Here is a 24,541-nt window from a genome sequence, read left to right on the forward strand (position 1 = left end):
GTAACTGGAGCAGGAGAAGCCAGCTCGATAGAAGCAGCAGTGGGAGCAGAAAGCACAGCTGGGCCAGGAGGACTCAGCAGCTGGGGATGATGTTCCCCTGCTTTTTGCCTAAATCGATCTCCAATGGCAGCCAGCTCTTTTACAGAGAAATCACGAATCATTGACTCCTTCTGACCCCTGTTCCCACTTTGGCTCACAGGGTCCTCCACCCAGTCTAGGGGAGGAGGTGGAGGCCATCCAACAGAGGGAGTAGGCCATAGAGCATAAGCAGGGGTTTGGGTATTTTCCCCTGGGTCCACATGGGAAACCGGGGTATCTATCCCTTCCATCTCTACCCTTACATCATCCCCCCTTCTGTCTGTTTGGGAAATCTGCTGCCTTATAGGGCGGGCGTGAACAGCAGATGGAGAGGGTAGTATGTTAGACACATGCTGAGGAGTATCTGCATTATTACCATTGTCATTCCAGATATTCCCATCCCAATCCTCAATTACATCAGGATCGTCACCATTCCTTATCATGGCATGAATACGATATGGATCAGGTTCTACTCCATGCCTTTCCTTATCTGCACAGAGCTGCTGCTGGAGTTTAATATTACGGCAAATCATTTGGACATGCTTATCTTCCCATTCTTTGGCTCTGTCCTGACTGGTGCGAACAATCTCGCTCATCATGGAACAGCATTGTCGCAGGACTTGTAGCTCCTCCTCTAATTGCTTTCTTTTGCACTGAGATTCTACTTCTCTTTGAATTAATTCTGCTTCACGCTGAACGGAGTGGCGTAATGCTGTGGCCAGCAACCAAAAACCATTCGTCAGCGTTCCCTTTTTATCAGGAAATTTACTTTGTCGAAGGAGAGTGGCAACCCGCTCTCCCAGAGGTGCACTTGATGAGTCTAACTTCTCATCCCAACTAATGGGTGGTCCCAACAAAGACAGGGTATTGGCCAACATGCCAAACCCATCGTCTTTGGAAGTCCATCCAGGAATCAAGAACTGCTCAGGGCTCACCTGTTTCTTTCGGCGAAACATCTTGAGACCAACCCTGCTCGCTGCGCCAATTGTCTTGGGTAAACTTATACCTCTCATTTTGTTCATTTAGATTGGTCACAGTGTTTGAGCTACCGAAAGAAAATAGACACACACACCGAGAGCAGTTCAGTTTATACAAATGTTTATTACTAATTCAAAAGCTGATTTCACACTACAATATGCAAGCCCTTCCCAACTATACTTATCAACGCTTGGACTGGTCCCAACTGCCGAAGCGAGGCAACGACTGCACACTTGTAGTAGGTTGTCAGGGCGCTGGTAGCAGCTTCTCCACCTCCCCCGACCGGGACGTTGCTCGGACTCTGGCTGTTCTTCCTTCTTGACAAGGGGTGTTCCCACCCCTCGGAGAGTCTAAACTTCAGCAGCAGGACCACAGGCTTATGTACCCCAAAAACAATTAATCATGTGCCTACTCCTTCTAATATTTGTCAGTCAAAATCAAAACTGAACATTACATTCTACAATTTAGAAGATTAATTATTATGGAACCAGGATGTTATAACTTCCTGGTTTATCTCGTAGATACAAAGACTTATTAAAACTTCTCGAGCAAGACAGGTTGTGACCAATTCGTCAATTTCAGAGTGTTGCATTTGACAACTGCTTTCCCTGGGCCTCACAGTGGAATTCCATTTCAAAGTGTATCTTCAGATAAGTCCCCATGGCTGAGTTTAATTACATCTGCTAGTTCTGAAAGTAAGGTGACCTGCGTGTGGACCCAGTGTCATCAGTTCCACATAAGCAAAAAGCATCTGGGTACATGGTTTTAATCCTCCATTACACAGGTGTACCGTTGAGAGCATTCTGTCTTGTTGCTTCACTATCTGCTATGGATGTGCCAATGCTCAGGACAAGAAAAAAACACCAGAGGGTTGTTAACCCGGCCTGCAACATCACGGGCACCAGACTTCAATCCATCGAGGATATCTATAAGAGGCGGTGTCTTAAGAAAGCAGCTTCTATCCTCAAGGACCCCCCCACCACCCAAGCCATGCCCTCTTCACTCTGCTACTATTAGGAAAAAGGTACAGGAGCCTGAAGATGCACAAGGACAGCTTCTTCTCTGCTGTCATCAGATTTCTGAATGAGCAATGAACCAAAGACACTGCCTTACTTTGACTTTCCATGTATTATTTTTATTTATTTTTGTAAGATGGTTTGCACTGTGACGCTGCCGCAAAACAACAAATTTCATGACTTGTTCATGACAATAAATTCTGATTCTGAATTTTGCTGGAGGCCAATCCATGATTCTCTTTTGCTTCTCTTTGACTATAAGCAATTTCTGCTGATGGTCAATCTTTAGAGACTTTTACACAGTTGCTTCGTTCCGGGATATTTGCAGCTTTTTTACATTCTGTCCGCTGTCTAAAAAGCACTGACACAGAACGGTGGGGTGATTCCAATCCTGGCTTTTTTTCTGGAAGCAGGTGCAGTGCCAGCCCCGGAATGCCGCCTGTGTAGATGGCGAATCTGGCATTCCGGGACCAACTCGAGTAAGGAATATGATGTTGTGATGACACATAATGTGTGTGATGTATCAGCGCGAAATTTGAGAATTTAAATCACTAGTCAGGATTCAGCACCTAATGATCATCATGTTTGCGAATTGGGTGGGGGTTGGGGGGGATAAAGAGATCCGCGAGCTCCTTACTCTCTGTGCTGAGGATGAAATTAAGCGTTACATTATGGGAAAGGTAAAGGATGGCCTGTATTAGAGAGGCTTACTCAAAAGCTTAGAGACCGCGGCTTTGCTAGGATAAGTTGCAGGTGATAAGCAACACGATCCGCTTGTGTAAGAAATATCACCAGGTAAACAACCATAACGTGGGAGTGGTAGAGGGCGTTTGGACTGGCCATATTTTAATCTGTGTTATTCTATCTGGGGCACAAGTTACTCGGCAAACTTTTTGCTCTGCTAAGCAACACGGAGGATCCATCTTCCCGAGTCTGTTCCAGCTGCATCTCTCTCCTCCAGCAGCAGTCCTGATGTCAGAGTCCCTAAAGGCCAGTAATAAAAAATCCGCATCGCATGATGGACCAGGTAAACTTGTCATTCTCTCTGTGATTAACATTTTTTTTCATGAGTTTTTGTACGTGTGTTTGCCCATAAAGAGCAGTCTTGCTAATGTTGCTTGTGTTCTAATGTTCTCTAGGATGCCAGCCGTGGCAGAAAAGGCAGAAACCGAGATGGTGACCAGGGAGATGAAGGAGATGTTACTGGCTATGGTCCGCAAGGATATGGAGAGGGAGTGTCTTTGATTGGAAGTGCAGAGGGCCCATGAGGAGCAGGTGAGGAGAGAGGTGCAGGAAGTGGAGATGACAGCACGGGAGTCTGATAGATCTGAGCGGGCTGAGGAAGTGAATAGGTTCGGCCACATGTTCAAGGCCTTCCAGCCTGAGCTGCGGAACCAGCCATCACTTATGCGGGAAATGACTAGACTCATGTCATCTTCTGCACGACAGCCCCCTGCCCCCCATTGCACTTCAAACAAACACCCACACGTCAGTACCGCGCTCCTGCACGCCATAGAATAGCAGCATGCAACACCCAAATAAGGCATACGAGCTGCTTCAATCACCTCCTTCCTCCAGCTGCTGGAGTGACGGTTACCACTTTAGCACATGGTTATTAGTGTTTTGTATAGTTGGACAGTTGTAAATAGTTATATAAACAGTTGAATTAAACCTTTTTATTGTTGTTCACATGTTTTCTGTTCATCTGACATGTACAATGCACATTTACTAAAAGTTGTTATTTGCTTGTTTTAATTGCTTAGAGAGGGACATACCATAATTGCCTCACTGATAGCCTGGTGACTGTGTGTTTGTGCACCCTGATAAGCAACTCACTCAGGCTCCTCAGGGAGACTGGACTGCTCAGCATTCCACTCTGGCAAGAAGTGTTCCTTGTTCATTTCACATATATTGTGTAGACCAAAACAGGCAACAACAACGTCTGATATAAAAGTGGGTACAAATCTCAAGTCGCTTGGCCAGGCACTTCCAGCGACCTTTGAGTCATTTGAAAGCATTTTCTACCACTGTCCTTGCCAAGCTCAAATGCTAGTTAAAGGTTCACTGACATTGATCGAGTGCATGGTGGTTAGTGAACCCCTTCATTAGCCACTTCCTGAGGGGGTAAGCTGGGTCTCTGATTCGATGCACTGTTGTTTCCACTCAGTTAACTGTTTCGCATTTCTGTGGGCAAAGCAATGTAGATTTATAAGTACTTTATGCACCCTCTGAAATCACAATCAGTTCACTAATGTTTTCTAGTGGCCGTTTTACAATAACAGGATGGAACCTGACCCTTGAATTTGTCATAAGTTTCATTTGAAGTAGATTCAGTCAGCCATTCCTTCAGTTTAAACATACAGAATATATATCATTGTATTCTATATGGTTATACATGACATAAAAACATGATTGATTGATCCACACATACATTACTGTACAGTGGGGTATATAACCTTAATTCAAATGGGAAGAGGTATCCGCCTTGATCTTCGGCCTTTCTGTAGATGGGCGAGTTGGCTAAAACTCAAGCATCATGGGTACAAACAGACCAACTCACATAGACATCTTTGAAGCTGGAACAACAAAAAGTCTGTATTTAGACTGACATATGAAACACTTTAATTGATAAGCGCAAATAATTGTAACACAAGGCCATGATCCTTACCATTGGTTGTGGTCCACAACAGCTTGAAGAAAAATGAAGTGCTACTTTTTCTGATTGTAGTCGGCTAGTGCAACCTCGGTGTGGGGGGGGGGGGTTTGATGATGATAATATGGCACCAGCACACATTGGATATCCCCCATTCTCCAAATCCGTCCATTGTCTCCTGAAGACGTACACCAAACCACTCAGCAGGTCAATGTTTAACTAGGAACCCTTTCAAGGCTCCAGTAACTTGGCATACCAACACAAACACAGTGGCCACACTGACACTAAAAATATAACTTATGGATAGATATTTGCACGTGATAGCAGGCCACCGTACAGCCATGGCAAGTCTAGGCTGAGGTTCCAGAGGCAAGTTTGTTGTCTTGCGCCTCAGTTGTGGCTCAACGAGTTCCAATACAAAGTCAAAAGTGTCCCGCGACATACGAAGATGATTCCACCACTCATCTTCACAAAAATTGTTGAGGACATTAAACCAGAACACGGGGCCGTGCAGTCTCTCTCTCCTCCACATCTATCCGAGACCAGTGTGAACCGACTCACAAGTACAAAATGTCTCCGTCTAATGCTTCTAAGGTCCGCACGCCTTTCGGCCTCAAACTCCTCTTCAATCAAACGTATTTCTGATCACACGGGCCCTTTGCCCTCTGCGTCCATCCGCGCAGCGTAAAGTTGTGCACCAAGCCCAGGAAGGGTGCTGGCGCCCGAAGAGCGGCGAACGCACCCGCACGTCAAGATCCACCGCCCTTTTTTGTGTCGACATCGGTCCGGTGCACGACGCCGACAAGTTACACCCTCTGGCTGCCGGGATGCCGGCCCGGCTGTGTAAAACGACACGCTGGCACGGCATTATGCCGGCTCTGCGGAAACGATCGAGGATGGCTGAAAGCCGGGTCTTCCTTATGGCAATATCGCGGATTTTCTGTGGAACATCTACCTTATTGCAGACTAAAGTCCATAAATGTAATATTAACATGCAAGTTTCAGATTCCTGAATGATCAATGAGCAAAATAGACTGGCTTGCTTTTCGTGCACGACTAATTTTTAAAATCTATTAATATGAATGTTTGCACTATGAAGCTGCAGCAAAACACCGAATTTGGTGACTTGTTCGTGACAATAGATCTTGATCCTGAGACAGGAAAGGAATCCGACATCTTCAATTCAAAACGCCCTGCGTCACTGCCACGCTCTGTGCCTCTGCGTGATGACGTCAGGACGGCGGGCTCCCGTCAGCGGCTCGCCGGTCAGCCGTTGGTGTTTTGGTCGTCGGGCGACGTTGCAGGTAATGGTTGGAGTCTGATCATCGGCTGCAGAGGGTAAAGGAAGGGGGAGCGGGCGGGATCGGCTCCTCCTCCTCCTCCTCCTCCTCCAGTCCCAGGCAGGACGGCGATGACAGGAGAGGGGAGCCCCGGCCCTGCCCGGCTCCCGGCGCTGGGGAAAGGGGAAAGGGGAAAGGGGAGGGTGCGGCTTCACAGTCCGCTCCGGCCTCGGCTGGTTGACCTGCAGGCAAGGGCGTGGGGAGGGGAAGGGAGGGGAGGGGGGGTGGGGGTGGGGAGGGGGGGGGGTGGGGAGGGGGGGGGTGGGGAGGGGAGGGGGGTGGGGAGGAGAGGGGGGTGGGGAGGGGAGGGGGGTGGGGAGGAGAGGGGGGTGGGGAGGGGGGAGGTGGGGGTTGGGTGGGGAGGGGAGGGGGGTGGGGAGAGGGGGGGTTGGGTGGGGAGGGGAGGGGGGTGGGGAGAGGGGGGGTTGGGTGGGGTGGCATGGGGAGGGAAGGGTGGGGAGGAAGCTCAGAAGCGGCCTCACCCCATATCTCGCCGCTTTCTTTGCTACGCTAACGACATCGGCGTTTGCCAACGAATGAGCACGCTTTTTAATAAAAATTATTTAGGGAGGGCTATTGTAGAAGTGGCCAAGTGTCATTCCCAGTTTAAATTCAGTGAAGGATTGTAATCCGCCTTTGAGGAAGACTATGTTGGTTTTGGTCATCCAGTTTGACGTTCCTGGGAAGTCCCCAATGCTCCAACTGCCCTGTCTTCTTGAGACCGAATGCAGCTAATAGAAGGATCGATCTGGTGGTCGAGCATCGTTTGGTCATCCAGTTTGATGTTCCTGGGAAGTCCCCAATGCTGGAACGAAACCTCCAACTGCCCTGTCTTCTTGAGACCGAATGCAGCTAAGAGAAGGATTGATCTGGTGGTCGAGCATCGTTTGGCCAACATTAATTAAACATCATCATTTGGTCATAAGCTCATTTCTGCGGTCAAATTGGTTCTTGCTTTTTTTATAACAGCGGTGGGCGTACTTCCAAGAGTTACTTGTGAAGTGCTTGGTAACGTTATGAACTTTCACTTCAGATAAAAATGTTGCATGGATTTTATGGCACTATTTCATCCCCAGCAAAAATAAATATTTTGAACTCTGATATTTCTGTTCAGTATTATCAAACACTGAATTTCATGACTTGTTCATGATAATAAATTCTGATTCAATCTTTCTCGCAGTTTCTCATTATGTTTGTTTCTAGTTTCAAAGTTTCCAGTTTTTTAAAAAAATGTAGTACTCTGCCCTTTTTAAAAAAAATCATTTTCTGAAAATTTGTTTTTTGACTTCCACTGCTATTGATAATGTTTTTTTTGAGATTATGGTGTATGAGTAATGTGTCAGGTTCTGTGTGGTTCAATACTATTATTTCAGGTGTAACAATTTATTTAGTGAGGAACATGGAGAATATTTCAGATTGATAACCTTTCATTGAACTTGGGGGAAATTGGAGTGAGGGAAATAAAGGCTAGGACAAAACCCCTCTCTTAGGACCTGGTTGTAGACTTGTGGAAGGGGGAAGTGGGGGGGGCGGGGGGGCGGAGCTCATCAACAGCGATGACATGGAGGCAACATGCAGCTTTCGGTTTCTAGATGTAAACATCCTCAGAAACTTTTTCTGTATCATGGATGTTGATGCAAAGGCCAAGAATGTGCGCCAGTGCCTCTACTTCCTTAGAAACCTGAAGCAGTTTGGCACGTCACCAACATCCCTTATAATGTCCAGAAATGCGCCCCTGAAAGCATCCTATCAGGGGGCATTGCTGCATGGTGCGGGAATTGCTCTGCCCAAGACTCCAATAAATTGCAGAGGGTTCTGAATGCGATTCAGGAGAGAGAATTCTCCCACCAGAACACCTCACGCTGTTATCAAACTCTTAAACGAACTTCAAAATCGTAAAATGATGATGCCCTTGCTCTGCACCATCTGATCACTCTCTTTGTAATACTGAAGTTCCGTACTGTGTCTTGTGTTTATTGAGCTTCCAGCTGGACTGTTCTCGAGACAAAATCTTATCTCTGCATCTTAGTACTTGTGACATTGAACTTGAGTGAAACCAGGTTTTGATGTACAAGGAGGAACTTGTTAATAAATGGGCCTTCATCAGATATACAGCTTGTTAATGGTGTGCTCGAAGGGTCACTGCTGTTGCTTTTCCAATTAATGATCATTATTCTTCTTTGGCTTGGCTTCGCGGATGAAGATTTATGGAAGGGTAATGTCCACGTCAGCTGCAGGCTCGTTTGTGGCTGACAAGTCCGATGCGGAACAGACAGACACGGTTGCAGCGGTTGCAAGGGAAAATTGGTGGGTTGGGGTTGGGTGTTGGGTTTTTCCTCCTTTGTCTTTTGTCAGTGAGGTGGGCTCTGTGGTCTTCTTCAAAGGAGGTGGCTGCCCACCGAACTGTGAGGCGCCAAGATGCACGGTATGAGGCGAGATCAGCCCACTGGCGGTGGTCAATGGGGCAGGCACCAAGAGATTTCTTTAAGCAGTCCTTGTACCTCTTCTTTGGTGCACCTCTGTCTCGGTGGCCAGTGGAGAGCTCGCCATATAACACGATCTTGGGAAGGCGATGGTCCTCCATTCTGGAGACGTGACCTACCCAGCGCAGTTGGATCTTCAGCAGCATGGATTCGATGCTGTCGGCCTCTGCCATCTCGAGTACTTCGATGTTAGGGATGAAGTCGCTCCAATGAACGTTGAGGATGAAGCGGAGACAACGCTGATGGAAGCGTTCTAGGAGCTGTAAAAGACTGAAGCATTGAGTGTTCAAGTTAGATGCCATTTAAAGCATGAACTAGGAGAAGAATGAAGAGAGATTAAAAACAGGCTTAATGAGTTACACAAGGTGCTGGATAGAGTATAACATGGGAAGAGAGAGTTTATCCATCAAAAACTTGCCTTTTGATGTTCAGTTTGGATTTTGCCAGGATCAATTTCCTTCTGGCATTATTACAGCTTAGTCCATACATCTGAATTATAGTAACAAGACAAAAGATCTAAATTAAAGTAGCAAACCACAGTAAAATTGGCTTCCTTTAAGAGAAAAATTTGTCACAATGGCATACTAATGCAAAAAGTTGGAAAGATTCTGTTTCTTATTCCAGAATGAAGATATTGCTTCTGGTCTAATACTTCTCCAATAGTAATCACGGAGACCCCTCTGGCACAAAGTATTGCTGACATACAAATGTTCTGAGGGCAAAGACAAAATATTTTTCCTACAGTTAGCTTAGTGGTAGCGCAATGCTGTTACAGTGCCAGACAGTCGTGACTGGGGTTCGAATCTCACATATCTGTAAGGAATTTATACATTTTTCCTGCGTCTGTGTGGTTTACCTTGGGGGCCCTGGTTTCCTATCACCATTCAAAACGTACTGGAGCTTGTAGATCAATTGGGTGTAATAGGAGGCACAGGCTTGTGAGCTGAAAGGGCCTGTTGCTGTGCTGTGTGTCTAAATTTTTTTAAACTTGGCATTAAATATCCAATAAAATGAAGAGGAGAAAATCATAAAGAGATGATTTAATTTGGATCTCTTTGAGGAAGACTTGGAGAGTTAAGTATTTCATTAGTAAAAATTAACATATGGATTGTTCCACTTTTTTTTGTTAAAAAAAATAGATAAGATTTTTTATAATTTAAAAAAAATTAGACATACACCATGGAAACAAGCCCTTTCGGCCCAAGAGCACGTGCCGCTCGATTACCCTCAAATGACCGACAACCCTGGTATGTTTTGAACAGTGGTAGGAAACCAGAGTCCCCAGAGAAAACCCATGCAAATACAGGGAGAATGTATAAACTCCTTATAGACAGTGTAGGATTTGAACTCCTGTCTCGATCGCTGGCGTTGCTCTAACCATGCTACTCGCAATATTCCAAACACCGCCTCCAATTTGATGCACAGATCTTCTTAGTACCTAATCAGCCTAACTTTTCCTGTACTCCCCATGTAGAACGTGGAAAATTAGAAGCCATGTTAAATAAATCTAGAGATAAAGATGCTCCTTTCTTAAATGTGTCTTTGCCGAATGTGAAAAGTACAGCTTGTACGATGTGCTCTGGAATGTGATTAATTTTTGAAGAATATCATGACTGAGTTGGGAAAATCATCACATTCACATAGTTTTGGCATGAACAACCACTTACTAATAGAGAAGAAAACTTTGAGAGCTTTCCTTGAATTAATGTTTATTTTCTGTTATGCTTTTTCTTTGGAATTAACATTTTGGAGAGCAGTGCGGTTTTTTTTTAAAAAAAAAGCATATCGGTACATAGTTTCTTACAAAAGTTTGGGCACCTTGAGCAAGTCGTCAGCAGAGGTGTTTTTGGAGTACAGCTAATGTAGGATATTCAGCTGCCTTTTTGTTTATGGAAAGGCCCAGAATCAGGAGTGTGAAAATGACCAGATCATCCATTTTAGTGACATCAATTGATGGATGAATATCACCATGTTATTCTTTATTTTTCCATGGTATCTTTGAAGTCTCAGGTTGTTGAAAAAATAATCGTATTTAATGTACCATTTAAAATGTTGCACTTTAGAAACATTCCCTTACCACTGCAAGAGGATCAACCCAAATGATTATACTTGTCTTGGGAACATGACTCTACAAGGTATTAAGTAAATGTTGCTTTTAATCTGTGAAAGAAAAATTGATTGGAATCCAAAGATCAAATCAATTATTAATGCTGGATAAAGTTTGAATATTTTTGAGCTACTTCTTTGTTCACTATGAATAGTGAACAACACATCTGTTGGTTTAATGATCTTTTTGTCCGTTTGTACTAGTTAACGATAGCATCTAAATTTGCCAACAGTTTTGAAGAAATCATTTGAACTTTTTAAAAAAAGATGTTTTTATTTTTCACACTATGAACCATATTAATCAAAATACACACAGACATTTCCCTCTTGAATATACACAGTAGCATTTTCTCCCTTTTTTTCCCCCTCCCTTCCCTCCCTCCTTCCCATCCCCCTCCAAACCCATTAAACGTTCAACATATACAATACAATAAACTCATTAAACAATGTCATCACACAATGAAAATAAACAAGAAAATTGTGTCAACTACTTTTACACACTGGATCAGTTCGTTTCGTCTTCTTCTCATTCTATCATTTTAGGGGGTGGAGGTCCGCGGTAGGACTTCTCTGTTGTGTTCCATGTACAGTTCCCAAATTTGTTCAAATAACGTGACTTTATTTTTTTAATTATATGTTATTTTTTCCAATGGGATACATTTATTCATTTCCATGTACCATTGCTGTACTCTCAGGCTCTCTTCTGATTTCCAAGTTGACATTATACATTTTTTTGCTACAGCTAAGGCTATCATAATAATTTTTTTTTGTGCTTCATCCAAATCGAGGCCAAGTTCTTTACTTCTTGTATTACTTAGAAGAAAGATCTCTGGATTTTTTGGTATGTGGCTTTTTGTGATTTTATTTAATACCTGATTTAGATCTTCCCAAAACTTTTCCACTTTCTCACATGCCCAAATTGCATGTACTGTTGTTCCCGTTTCCTTCTTACAGCGAAAACATCTCTCTAATACTGTTGGATCCCATTTATTTAACTTTTGGGGCGTGATATATAGCCTGTGTTACCAGTTATATTGTATATGCCTAACCTCGTGTTTATTTTATTTCACATAGTTCCGGAGCATAGCTTTTCCCATATTTAATTTTTTATCTTTATGTTTAGATCTTGTTCCCACTTTTGTTTGGGTTTATAGTTTATTTCATCATTTTCTTTCTCTTACAGCTTGATGTACATGTTTGTTATAAATCTTTTAATTATCATTGTGTCTGTAATCACATATTCAAAGCTGCTTCCTTCTGGAAATCTCAGTCTGCTTCCCAATTTGTCCTTTCAGTAGGTTTTCAGTTGGTGGTATGCAAACATTGTACCATGAGTTATTCCATATGTGTACTTCATTTGTTCAAATGATAATAAATTATTTCCCAAAAAACAATTTTCTATTTTAATTTCTTTTCTCTCCCATTCTCTAAAGGAAAGGTAATCTATTGTGAAAGGGATTAGTTGATTTTGCGACAATAATAATTTTGGTAGTTGGTAATTTGTTTTTTCCTGTCTACTTAAATCTTCTTCCAAATGTTGAGCAGATGGTGTAGTACTGGTGAACTTCTACATTGCACCAGTTTTTTATCCCACTTATAAAGTACATGTTCAGGTACCTTCTCCCCTATTTTATCTAGCTCTATCTTGATCCAATCTGGTTTTTCCCTTGTTTGATAAAAATCTGATAGATATCTTAATAATGCTGCTCTATAATAATTTTTAAAGTTTGGTAGCTGCAATCCACCTTGTTTGTACCATTCTGTTAATTTATCTAGTGCTATCCTCGGTTTCCCTCCTTTCCATAAGAATTTCCTTATTGTTCTCTTTAGTTAATTGAAGAATTTCTCTGTGAAGGGAATTGGTAACGGTTGAAATAGGTATTGTATCTTTGGTAAGATATTCATTTTAATGCAATTTACCCTTCCTATCAGTGTTAGTGGTAAATCTTTCCAATGTTCTAAATCATCTTGTAATTTCTTCATTAATGGCTGATAATTTAACTTGTATAGATGGCCTAGATTACTTACTTAACTTTGGCTTGGCTTCGCGGATGAAGATTTATGGAGGGGTAATGTCCACGTCAGCTGCAGGCTCGTTGGTGACTGACAAGTCCGATGCGGGACAGGCAGACATGGTTGCAGCGGTTGCAAGGGAAAATTGGTTGGTTGGGGTTGGGTGTTGGGTTTTTCCTCCTTTGTCTTTTGACAGTGAGGTGGGCTCCTAGATTATTATCTAGTCTAATACCTAGGTATCAGATTGCTTGTGTTTGCCATTTAAATGGTGATTCTTTTTTAAATTTTGTGAAATTCGCATTATTCATTGGCATCGCTTCACTTTTATTTGCGTTGTTCTTGTACCCTGATATTTCTCCATATTTCTTCAATTTCTTATGTAATTCTTTTATTGATAATTCTGGTTCTGTTAAGTATACTATGGATATCATCCACAAATTGACTGATTTTATATTCTTTCTCTTTTATTTTTATCCCTTTTATTTTATTTTCTGTTCTTATCAGTTCTGCCAATGGTTTTACTGCTAAAGCGAACAGTGAGGGAGATAGTGGACATCCCTGTCTAGTTGACCTGCTTAATTTAAATTGGTTCGATATATATCCATTTACTGTCACCATTGCTATTGGTCCCTTATATAATGATTTAATCCAATTAATATATTTCTCATGTAGGTTGAAACTCTATAATACTTTGAATAAATAATTCCATTCTACCCTGTCAAAGGCTTTTTCTGCGTCTAAAGAAACAGCCACTGTTGGCATCTTATTTCCTTGCACTGCATGGATTAAGTTAATGAACTTACAGACATTGTCCGTTGTTCGTCTTTTCTTAATAAATCCAATTTGATCTTGTTTTACTATTTTTGGTTCACAGTCGGCTATTAGTTTTGCTATTATCTTATAATCTGAGATAAGTAGAGATATTGATCTATACGATGCTGATGTTAGTGGATTTTCCCCCATCAGTAATTATTGCTGTTTTACATATCTGGCAAGTTTTGTCTTTCTTCTATCTGGTTTATTACTTCCAGGAGAGGAGGAATTAGTAATTCTTTAAATGTTTTATAGAATTCTATTGGGAGTCCATCCTCTCCAGGCGTTTTATTGTTCGGTAGCTTTTTTAATATATCCTGTATTTCCTCTATTTCAAATGGTTTTATCAATTTGTTTTGCTCCTCCTTGCAATTTCAGTAGTTCAATTTTATCTAGAAACTCATCTATTTTGTCTTCTTTCCCTTCGTTTTCAGTTCGGTATAATTGCTCATAGAATTTTTCATTGATCTCTGTTGGGTTATATGTAATTTGTTTGTCCTTTTTTCTTGATGCCAATACCGTTCTTTTAGCTTGTTCTGTTTTAAGTTGCCAAGCTAGTATTTTGTGCATTTTTTTTTCCTAGCTCATAATACTTCTGCTTTATTTTCATTATGTTCTTCTACACCTTATACATTTGTAGTGTTTCGTATTTTATTTTTTTGTCCGCCAATTCTCTTCATTTTGTTTTATCTTCCCTTTTTGCTAGTTCTTTTTCTGTACTTACTATTTCCCTTTCCAGCTGTTCTATTTCCCAATTGTAGTCCTTTTTTTTCATCTTAGTTACATAAACTTATTATCTGCCCTCTGATGAAGGCTTTCATTGCATTCCATAATATAAATTTGTCTTTCACTGATTCCGTATTTATTTCAAAGAACATTTTAATTTGGCACTCAATAAATTCTCTAAATTCCTGTCTTTTAAGTAGTATGGAGTTTAATCTCCATCTATATGTTCTTGGTGGGATGTTGCTAATAACAGGTGTGAGTGATCAGATAACAATCTAGCTTTGTATTCCGTTTTCTTAACTCTCCCTTGGATATGGGCTGACAACAGGAACAGGTCAATCCTTGAGTATGTTTTATGTCTACTCGAATAATATGAATATTCCTTTTCCTTTGGGTGTTGTCTCCTCCATATATCCAAAAGTTGCATTTCCTGCATTGATTTAACCATAAATTTGGCTACTTTGTTCTTTCTGCTAGTCTTTTGTCCAGTTTTATCCATCTTTGAATCCAAATTAAAGTTAAAGTCCCCTCCTATCAATATATTCCCCTGTGTATTACAATCTTCAAAAAAAATATCTTGCATAAACTTTTGATCCTCTTCATTAGGTGCATATGTATTGACCAAATTCCAGAGTTCTGAATATATCTGACACTTTATCATTACATATCTCCCTGCTGGATCTATTATTTCCTCCTCTATTTTGATTGGAACATTTTTATTGATTAATATAGCTACTCCTCTGGTTTTTGAGTTATATGATGCTGCCGTTACGGCCCTACCCAGTCTCTCCTTAATTTATTATGTTCCACTTCAGTTAGATGCATTTCCTGCACGAATGCTATATCTATTTTTTCTTTCTTCAGTAAATTTAATAGCCTCTTTCTTTTGATTTGGTTAAGTATTCTGTTAATATTTATAGTCATATAGTTCAACATGGCCATCTCATACTCTGTTTACATCTCATTTCCACTTCCTCATCACCACCTTTCCCCTTTTCCCCATTTTCATTTCTCAGTTTTCCTTTTTTGAATGCACTGTATGACAATACTTCTAAAACATAAAATACTTCAAACATTCCCACATCTAAAATTCCCCTAACCCCAAGTGTGTCCCCCCTCCTCTCAGTTGCCCCTTGTCCCTTGCCGGGCAACCACAACTCCCCTCTCCATTCGGACTGCGAACCCGTTCGCAAGTCTCAACTGATTTCGCAGTGACTGTTATTCTCTTCCACCCAACCCCCTCCAGAAAAGACTTTTATCTTCACATTAAAACAAAGCTCCCCCTCTTTTCTTCTCTTTTTCTTTTTATTTATTTATTTTTAACCTCTCCTCTTTCCCCCCCCCTTCCCTCCTTTAGTTCTTACATTAGATGTAAGAAATTATATTTTGTTCAGCAGATCAATTACATTACTTATACATTATTTTTACATCTTTATATGTAGTTTGTCATTGTTCTTCATTCTTGTTACATCTCTTCATCTCTCTTTCTGTGTTGCAGGCGTTCTGTAAATTCTCGTGCTTTCTCCAGATCTGAAAAGTCTTTTTTTCTCCCCCGGGATAACTATTTTAAGCATCGCTGGATATCTTAACATAAATTGAAAGCCTTTTTTCCATAGGATCAATTTTACTGCGTTAAACTCCTTCCTCTTCTTTAGGAGCTCAAAACTTATGTCTGGGTAGAAAATTTTTTTTGACCTTTGTACTCCATTGGATTTTTGTCTTCTCTAATTTTATTCATTTCCTTCTCCAATATATTTTCTCTTGTCATTTATCTCAGAAATTTTACTAAAATGGATCTTGGTTTTTGTTGTGACTGTGATTTCGGGGCTAATGTTCTGTGTGCCCTTTCTATTTCCATTCCTTCCTGCATTTCTGGCATTCCCAGGACTTTTGGGATCCATTCTTTTATAAATTCTTTCATATCTTTGCCTTCTTCATCTTCCTTAAGGCCCACTATCTTTATATTGTTTCGCCTACTATAGTTTTCCATTATATCCATCTTCTGAGCTGACAACTCTTGTGTTTCTTTAACTTTTTTGTCACTTTTTTCCAATTTTCTTTTTAAGTTGTTCACTTCCATTTCTACCGTCATTATACGTTCTTCCACATTTTCTAATCCTTTCCCTACATCTGTTATGACCAGCTCTATTCTACTCATTTTTTCTTCTGTACTTTTCATTTCACTAAATTCTAGTGTCAACAATTCTTTTAATGCTTTCATTTGTTCTAGAAATTTTTTTTATCTGTATACTGTCCATTCATTTTACCTTCTATTCCTCTGTGCAGAGCTTGGTCTTCTTCTTCTTCTTCTTCTTCTGTGTCTGCTCTTGGGTTTGTGTCTTCTATTTCTCTTCCTTGTGTCTGTGTCTCTTCTGACTTTCTTGTTGAGCTGCTTGTCTCAGTTTGTTAGGTTTTTTCATGGTTTCTTGATGTTGGTCCTCTTTTGGGCTGGTTATCTGTTGGGCCTCCTGCTTCCGTTTTTCTTTCTCATCCCTCCCTTTCCCGCTGCTTTCTTTTTCTTCCAGCTGGAAGCCCTGCTGTCGGGCATTTTGTTCGTGCTGTGTAGTTTCACTCCACAGCTGGTCCCCCCTCTCGTCGGTGTTCTCCTTGTGATGCGCAGTTGCGCACATCTGTATGGCTCAGTGAGCCATTTTTGCAGCCCCGCGGTATGTAGATCGCGACTCTGCGGGGTCTCCACTAACTTCGGGGAGCGGGCTCCTCTTTCAATGACGGGTCCCTGCTTTTTCATGCAGGTAAGGCCTTCTCCTTTCTCTTCCAGCGCCTTTCTTCTTTTTTTCCCCATTGTTTTTGGTTTTTCTTTCTTAGGTGCCATTTTCTCCACACCTTTATCTTTTATTTGTTGTGTTTTGTGTATCTGGAGCTTTGCTTTTTCTTCACTTTTTTCTTCTTTTCTGGAGAGGGCTGGTATTCTCCTACCGGCCACTACTCCAGCTCATGACTCATTCAGAAATCATTTGAACTTTGATGAACATGTTCAAATAAAACTTTCAGCAGTAACAAGCATTTAGCTTTAGTTGACTTGCTGTTATTCTGCATTCTGAAAATAAACAGCAGTAGGGTGGGAGGTGGAGAGCCACAATAAATTCCTATGGATTTGTCACTGACTATCTTTAAATGTCATTTATAACAATAAAAAATTTATAATTAGTTTCCGGTTGCTGGTAATATTTTGAACAGTTTGAGGTACATTTAAAATAGTTTTACGCCTCCATAATTATCGCTCCATCAGATTTAGATGGGATATTTTATGAACCAAAATTATATTTTGTTCAGCAGATCAATTAGATAATCATTATTAAAGAAAGCCAGATATGAAGGCAAATGATCTGAGGAGCACCAGTGCGTAAAATATTTGTTGCCAACTTTCTCGTGCCATGATGCAGAGAACAATTTGCATCTTTCACTAATTTTGTTTGAATAAATATTTTGGCTTGGCATTTTAAAAATAATTTTTCTGTCAAATGATTTGTGATATTAATTTGATATAGAGGATATATATAGAAATAATTTAATTTCAATTTACTGGATTAATAAAACCATCTTATGCATGTCTGGATTATCTTCCTTTTGAGCTTTCGGCCACAATTTGATTATACTATAACCTTGTTTGTCTCCCAACAGAAAAATGAGCTTGAAATCAGAGCGTAGAGGAATTCATGTGGACCAATCAGAGCTGTTATGTAAGAAGGGCTGTGGTTACTATGGAAATCCTGCTTGGCAAGGATTTTGTTCCAAGTGTTGGAGAGAAGAGTACAGTAAAGCCAGACAGCGACAAATTCAGGAAGATTGGGAGCTTGCAGAACGGTAACACTCACAATTTGATAATTTTGTGCTTAATTGGGAATATCCCTTGCATGTTTTCAGACTCAATTTATACAGATCCTTTTTAGTCAAGCAAGCTACTCTGTACTGGCCAACTAGGGTACCTTCTTTTCTGAATGTGCATTACCTGAAACACAATCATGAACTTTTGAAAAAGTATATTTGTTAGTATGTTCCAAGTATATAATGTAATTTGGAACTGTACCGAACAAGAGTGGATCTGTGACCTACATAATACTAGATTTTAAGAGCTCTTAATGCAAATGCAAAGAAAATCTATGAATGGCAATGTGAAATTTTGAGCAAAATCACAAGCTTTCAGGTAAATTATGACTTTTTATTCCAGTAAAGTTTTCCATGTGTATTAATACACTCATTAGGTTGAAACTTGCAGAGAAATGGCTGTAGCTTGGTGCAAAACCCTGAGCTTGCCACTGTTTACAGAATCACTAGTTTCAAGGAATCTAGGTGAATATTCATATTTTATGTAAATTATAGTTTAGAATTGCATGCAAAAAGTTTTAATCATTTATGTAATTGTGTGTTTAATTCTCCTTCCTCCCTCCCTTGAATAATGGGGTAAGATTTACAATTTTCCTGTCCTCTGGGAGCATGCCAGAATATTTTGATTCTTGAAAGATCATTATCAATATCTTCACAATTTCTGCAGCTACTTCTTCAGAACCTGAAGGTGCAAACCCTCTGGGCCAGGAGACTTATCTACCCTTTGACCATTCAGCTCTCTGAACACCTTTTCCTTTAATAATAACTGCACTCACTTCCTTTCCTGATACATCAGCACACAGTGAAAACTGATGCAAAATACTCCTTTAGGACCTCTGCCAACTCCTTGTCTCCCATTATTATTCCTTCAGCATCATTTTCTAATGGTTCTATATCTACTCGCCTCTCTTTTGCTCTTTATATTCTTGGCTTTTTGTATCCTCTTTGATCTAATCCCCTAGCCTACTTTCAAACTTCATCATTTCCCTCATTGTGTTTTTAATTGCTTTCTGCAAGTTTTTAAAAACATCCCAGTCTTCTATCTTCCCCCTAATTTTTGCATCATTGTGTGCCCTGTCTTGCTTTTATGTCAGTTTTGACTTTCCTTGTCAGCCAAAGTTGTGACATTTTCCATTTGAATATTTCCTCTTTTTTTCCTATATGTCAATTCTGTACCTTACTCATTTCTCACAGAAACACCATCCATTGCTGCCCTGACACCCTCCCTATCTGTGCCCTCTTCCAATCTACTTTGGCCAGTTCTTCTCTCATTCCATTGTAATTTGGGCAGCCTGATTATCTTAGCAGGTAGCATGATGCTATTACAGTTCCAGTCTCTCAGGTTTGAATCCAGTGCCATTTGTAAGGAGTTTCTCCCCAGTCTGGGTGGTTGGAGTTTCCCTGGGTGCTCTGATTTCCACGAACCCTCCAAAATATATGGGGATGTGGGTTTGTTTGGGTGTAACTAGGTGGCACAGGTTTAAACGGCCAGAATTGAGTTCTACTCACTGTAAATACATTTTTTAATTAAAAAATTAATTCCTTTTACTTCACTGAAATACTGAGACATTTATCTTTAGTTTCTCCTTATTACATTTCAAAATGAATTCTATCAAATTGTGATAGAATGATTCCTTTACCTGAAGCTTTTGTCTCACCTCTGGTGCTTGGCACAACACCCAATCCAATACAGCCGATCACCATCAAGCTGCTCTAAGAAGCCAAATTCTCTTTCTTGAACTCTAGTCCCAACCTAGTTTTTCCAATAAAATCCCCCATGACTATTATAACATTGCCCTTCTGACACACCTTTTAAATTTGTAGTTAAAAATTGTTGTCTACATCCCAGCTACTGTAAGGAGGTCTTGACATTTTTTAAACTCAATCCACAATGATTCTATATCTTCTGATCCTGTGTCACTTCCTTCTAATTATTTAATGTTATTTCTTACCAACAGAGCTACACCACCCCCTCTGCTTACCTACCTATCCTTTCAATACACTGTATTCTTGGGCATTCAGCTCCCAAAGACATCTATATGCATTTATATATAAAACCTTTAGCCCTATATTGGTACTTTTTTGACTCTGTGCCCTTGTTGCATTGCAACTCCTCCCAGTGGCTGAAATTTTGCCCTATCTGCCTGACCTTCCGCACAAACTCGACCAGCTGTCTCTACTTGTGCGCCAACCACCTCTTCTACCTTTTCACTTTTGTTCCCATCCCCACCCCAGCAGCATTAGTAAACCTCCCTGCCAAGATATTCGTTCCCCTCTAGTTTAGGTGCAAACTGTCACACTGGTACAGGTCATTTGTTCCCCAGAAAAGGTTCCAGTGCTCCAAGAACTTGAAACCCTGGCCCCTACACCATCTCCTCAGCCACTTATTTGTCTGCACTATTTTCCTGTTCTGACCTTTTGCAGCTCGTGGCACTGGGAGTAATCCAGAGATTACCACCTTAGAAGTCCTGCTCTTCAGTTTCTTTCCTAACTCCCTCAACTTATTTTGCAGGATCTCTACCCCACTCCTGCCTCTGTCATTGATACCATATGTACTGTGACCTCTGGCTGTTCACCCTCCTCTTTAAGAATATTCTGTAACCAATAACACCCTATCCTGGAGTCTGTTGTGTGGCCGCAGAATCTCCTCTCTGTTCCCCTAATGATAGTCCCCTATGACTATCACTCCACCTGACTTAGACCATAAGATATAGGAGCAGAAATAGGCTATTCACCCATCAAGTCTGCTCTGCCATTTAATGATAAGAACCTTTTCCTACTGAGGCTCAGAGCCAACCACAGTGCTATTGGCCAGGCTGCTGCCTTGCCCAGATAGGTCATCCCCATCAGCCATATCCAAAGGTGTATTCTTGCTGCTGAAGTGAATGGCCACAGGGTGACCCTGCACTGATTGCTTTCTCCTCTTCCCTCTCTCGGTGTTCACCCATTTATTCGTTGAATTCTGCATTCTGGATGTAATCACCTGCACAGAGGTCTTCGCCATGACTTGCTCAGCCTCCCGGGTGACCATCAGTTCATCCAACTCCAGATCCAGTTCATTAATATGGTCTTTCAGGAGGTAGAGTTGGCTGCACTTCCTGCAGGTGTGTAATCATCAGGGAAACCGTCAGATTCCATTAACTCCCACATCCTACAGGAGGACCATTCCACTACCATATCTGCCATTACTCCTGCACTGTACTGCGGATCACCAAGACCAAACCTGCAATAACGAAAGGGAGACGCTTGCCCTTCTTACTTGCGTCGTTGGCCGCCTTCTTGCTCCCTGCTCCTTCACTGGGCCCCTCACACACTGACTGCTCCAACAATAGCTTTTCCGTTTGTGCCTCCTTCTCTTATGTTTTCCTGTTCATGAATCACGAATCGATAGGGCCGCTACAGCGACGAGCCCTGTGAACACAGAGATATTTTTGATGAATATTGATTTCTTTTCATGAAACTTCTTTACCTCTGCACAACTGAACTACGGTGTGGTGATTTAATTTTTAAAAAAAATCTCTCACTAGGTCCTTGGCCTCCTTCATTATTCCTTTTGTGATCTCCTTTGAGTAATTCCTTAATCCCTCAGAGCTCTCAATTATTTTTTTGATTTTCACTGTCTAGCCCATCATCATACCTATTTTCCTGATGAAGGGCTATGGCCCAAAAACATTGTCCTTCCTTGAATGCTGCCTGACTTGTTGAGTTCCCCCAGCATTTTGTGTGTTGCTCCATTTTTCTAGCATATGCAGGCTTTCTTGTTGGCTTCCAGTTTTCTCTTCTGTACTTTCCACACCCTTATTCACTTCTATGAATACCTTCTCCATTTTTGGTATCACCAATGCATGTAAAGAAAAGTCCATCTTATGTCACTCAGAAAATGAGTGAACAAAACTAGCATCAAGTTTGAAATAGAACTTTCTGATTATTATCACTAATTCAGCAAAGCATCGTAAGGGTGGATAAGATTCAGTGTAGCTAAAGGCTTCCTCATCAAATTATTTCTGTCTGGTTGTGCTGCATAGAATAAACCCATATTTTTTCTTTAAATTCACAGTTTACAACGTGAGGAAGAAGCTGCATATGCTAGTAGTCAAGGGGCACCATCACTCACTTTTTCTAAATTTGAGGAGAAAAAAACAAATGAGACCAAACGGAAAGTTCAGACTGTTAAAAAGTTCTTCAGCCCATCATCCAGGGCTGCACCAAAAAGAGGTGAGCACTTTTTTTGTTGGAATCTATGTATTTTTACCTTTTCAGAGAAGGAATTCCGCATTTTAGCCTAGTTTGCAAAGTATTCTTGATTGTAAGTTAAGTAATTTTTTAATGCTACCTTAAAATCAAAGTTAACCTATGTGTAATTGTGGTATTCTGGATACAATATGGATCTGTCAGGAAAGAAAACTAGTTTCAGTGAGCATGCGAATATCTCTGATCTATTGAGATCAATCCATTAATGAGATCTTGTATTAGAACAATGCGTCTTCAGGTAGAGATTCTTTAAACTCTGTGAAATGATGCACAATAATAAAATAAAAAGATCAATAGGGAAGAATCCTGTCGGGGGGGGGGGGGCAAGAACTGAAGATCAATTGGGCCAGATTATGCCTTTTGGATTTAATGCATTGATACATTTTTGATGTAATTTTATATTAAAAAAGTTAGAAATGCTCAGCAGTCAAGTATCGTCCATTAAAGGAGAAAGCATTTCTCCTTTGGGAATTTTTTTAAAATAATGCATAATGAACTATTTTCTTCAGTTCTTTACTCACTGCTTTATCCTGTTTACTAGCTGAATGTTTATTTCAAAAGTCAACTTTCTTTTTGACACTCAGCACAGTAACAAGCCCTTTGTGTCGTCTAAATACACCAATTAACGTTCAAACCCCACATTTTTTGGGGGGAGGTTGGGAGGAAACCAGAGCACCTGGAGGAAACCCATACAAGTCACGGGGAGAACATACAAAATCTTTACGACAGTGCCAGGTTTGAACCCGGGTCGCTGGCTCTGTAATAGCATTGTGCTAACTGCAGATACATGATTTTGGATTGGCTGGTTTGATTACAGAAAACAGTCAATTGATGTTTTCAATTTGTAAGCCATCACTGTTGAGTCAAACCACATTTTTGTGTTTCCTGTGAGAGAATGTAATGGGTTATCTCTCCATTAAATTTTTGAAGATATTTCTCCTGTCCTTCTTCAGGAGATTGTCCTTTAAAATTCTGCCACTTGGTGGCAGACAAGTAAGGACATAGATGTGCAGTGGCTCTTTGTAATGTCACATTTGCCCACTGATAGATTGACGTGCATTTTCACTGCCAAAAATGTTAGGTAAGTTCGAACTCTTTATCTGGGAAAGTTGTTGCAAGGTAAGGAATCATGAAGCCAAGTATCATATTAAATTTTTGAATTAATGAATTTCCTCTATTAAATACGCGAGCACACTTGAATGAGTTTTTTTCCCCCAATGTGTTTATTTTTACTTAACAACTGTGACCATTAAAAATTAACTTTGTTTATTTTGAAAGATGCTTTCTATAAAACTATGCAAACTAGCTCAATCAGAGGAGTTGCTTCTGAATAGTGATACCAAGGTGTCCTCCTATAATTGAATTGTCATGTTGTGTAAAATGTAATAAACTCTTCTGTGAATTCTGACACTTAAAAACATGCACGTGTCGACGTGGTTGGCAATATTTTTGTGAGCCTTAACCTATTTGCTCCTTTTAAAAATAAAAATGATCAAATTAAACTCATTTTGCAAATTGATTCAACCCATCACCAAAGATAATATTGGCTCATTAGAAGACTTCTCTGATTTTGGATTAAATTTTACATTGTTGTTTGGCCAAAAAATGCAGAGAGAATAGGTGCTGGCTCAACTGCATTTAGCAGTTTAAATTGCGTGTTCAATTCATTGGAGCACCATGATGTACTTTGTGGGAACCAAGTTTATGCATGTTGAAGCTGGTTGGTGAGGCCAAATTTTGACTATTGTGTGCAGTTTTGGTCACCTAACTACAGAAAGGGTATCAATAAGATTGAAAGAGTGCAGTGGAGATTTACGAGGATGGTGCCAGGACTTGAAGAACTGAGTTACAGGGAAAAGTTCGGACTTTATTCCCTGGTGTGCTGAAGAATGAGTGGAGATTTGATAGAGGTATTCAAAATTATGATGCGTGTAGATGGAGTAATTGCAAGTACATTTCTTCCACTGATGTTAAGTGAGATGAAAACTGGAGGAAGTGGCTTAGGGGAAAAGTTTAAAGGGAACTTTGGGAGAAACCTCTTCATGCAAAGAGTGGGGAGAGTGTGGAATGAGCTGACAGCTGAATTGTTAAATGCAGGCTCAATCTTGACATTTAAGAAATATTTGAGTATGGAGGGATATGGTCTGAGGGCAAGTCAATGGGATGAGGCAGAAAAATAGTTTGGCAGAGACTATAAGGTCCAAGTGGCCTGCTTCTGTGCTGCAGTGTTATTTGGTC

The 24,541-nt window shown here is 40.7% G+C and overlaps 1 protein-coding gene and 1 long non-coding RNA gene across 7 annotated transcripts in view; one reads left to right on the top strand and one right to left on the bottom strand.

The window, feature by feature from the left end:
* Positions 1-3,733: 3,733 nt before the first annotated feature.
* On the bottom strand, positions 3,734-6,243 carry LOC138749367 (uncharacterized). 2 transcript variants are annotated; one of them, XR_011348577.1, is made up of 3 exons: positions 4,741-6,178; positions 4,529-4,648; positions 3,734-4,256 (listed from the first exon to the last, which is right to left on the bottom strand). It is a non-coding gene; the product is annotated as an uncharacterized lncRNA (long non-coding RNA). The 2 variants fall into 2 exon arrangements; XR_011348576.1 differs by having other exon boundaries at positions 3,734-4,648; positions 4,741-6,243.
* The window catches only part of rabgef1 (RAB guanine nucleotide exchange factor (GEF) 1), a 41,547-nt gene continuing 22,946 nt past the window's right edge, over positions 5,941-24,541 (top strand). For 4 of the 5 annotated variants that reach the window (XR_011348571.1, XM_069910581.1, XM_069910583.1 and 1 more), the window contains exons 1-3: positions 5,941-6,029; positions 17,849-18,031; positions 22,110-22,267. Coding sequence is in view for 4 of the 5 variants with exons in the window: in XM_069910581.1 (XP_069766682.1) it covers positions 17,853-18,031; positions 22,110-22,267 (337 nt within the window). In the remaining variant the exon portion in view is untranslated. Of the gene's footprint in view, positions 6,030-6,143; positions 6,254-17,848; positions 18,032-22,109; positions 22,268-24,541 lie in introns of those variants that run through there. The other variant, XM_069910582.1, reaches the window with a different exon arrangement.

Source organism: Narcine bancroftii, chromosome 14, assembly GCF_036971445.1.
Source record: "Narcine bancroftii isolate sNarBan1 chromosome 14, sNarBan1.hap1, whole genome shotgun sequence".
In the NCBI taxonomy this organism is placed as follows: Eukaryota; Metazoa; Chordata; class Chondrichthyes; order Torpediniformes; family Narcinidae; genus Narcine; species Narcine bancroftii.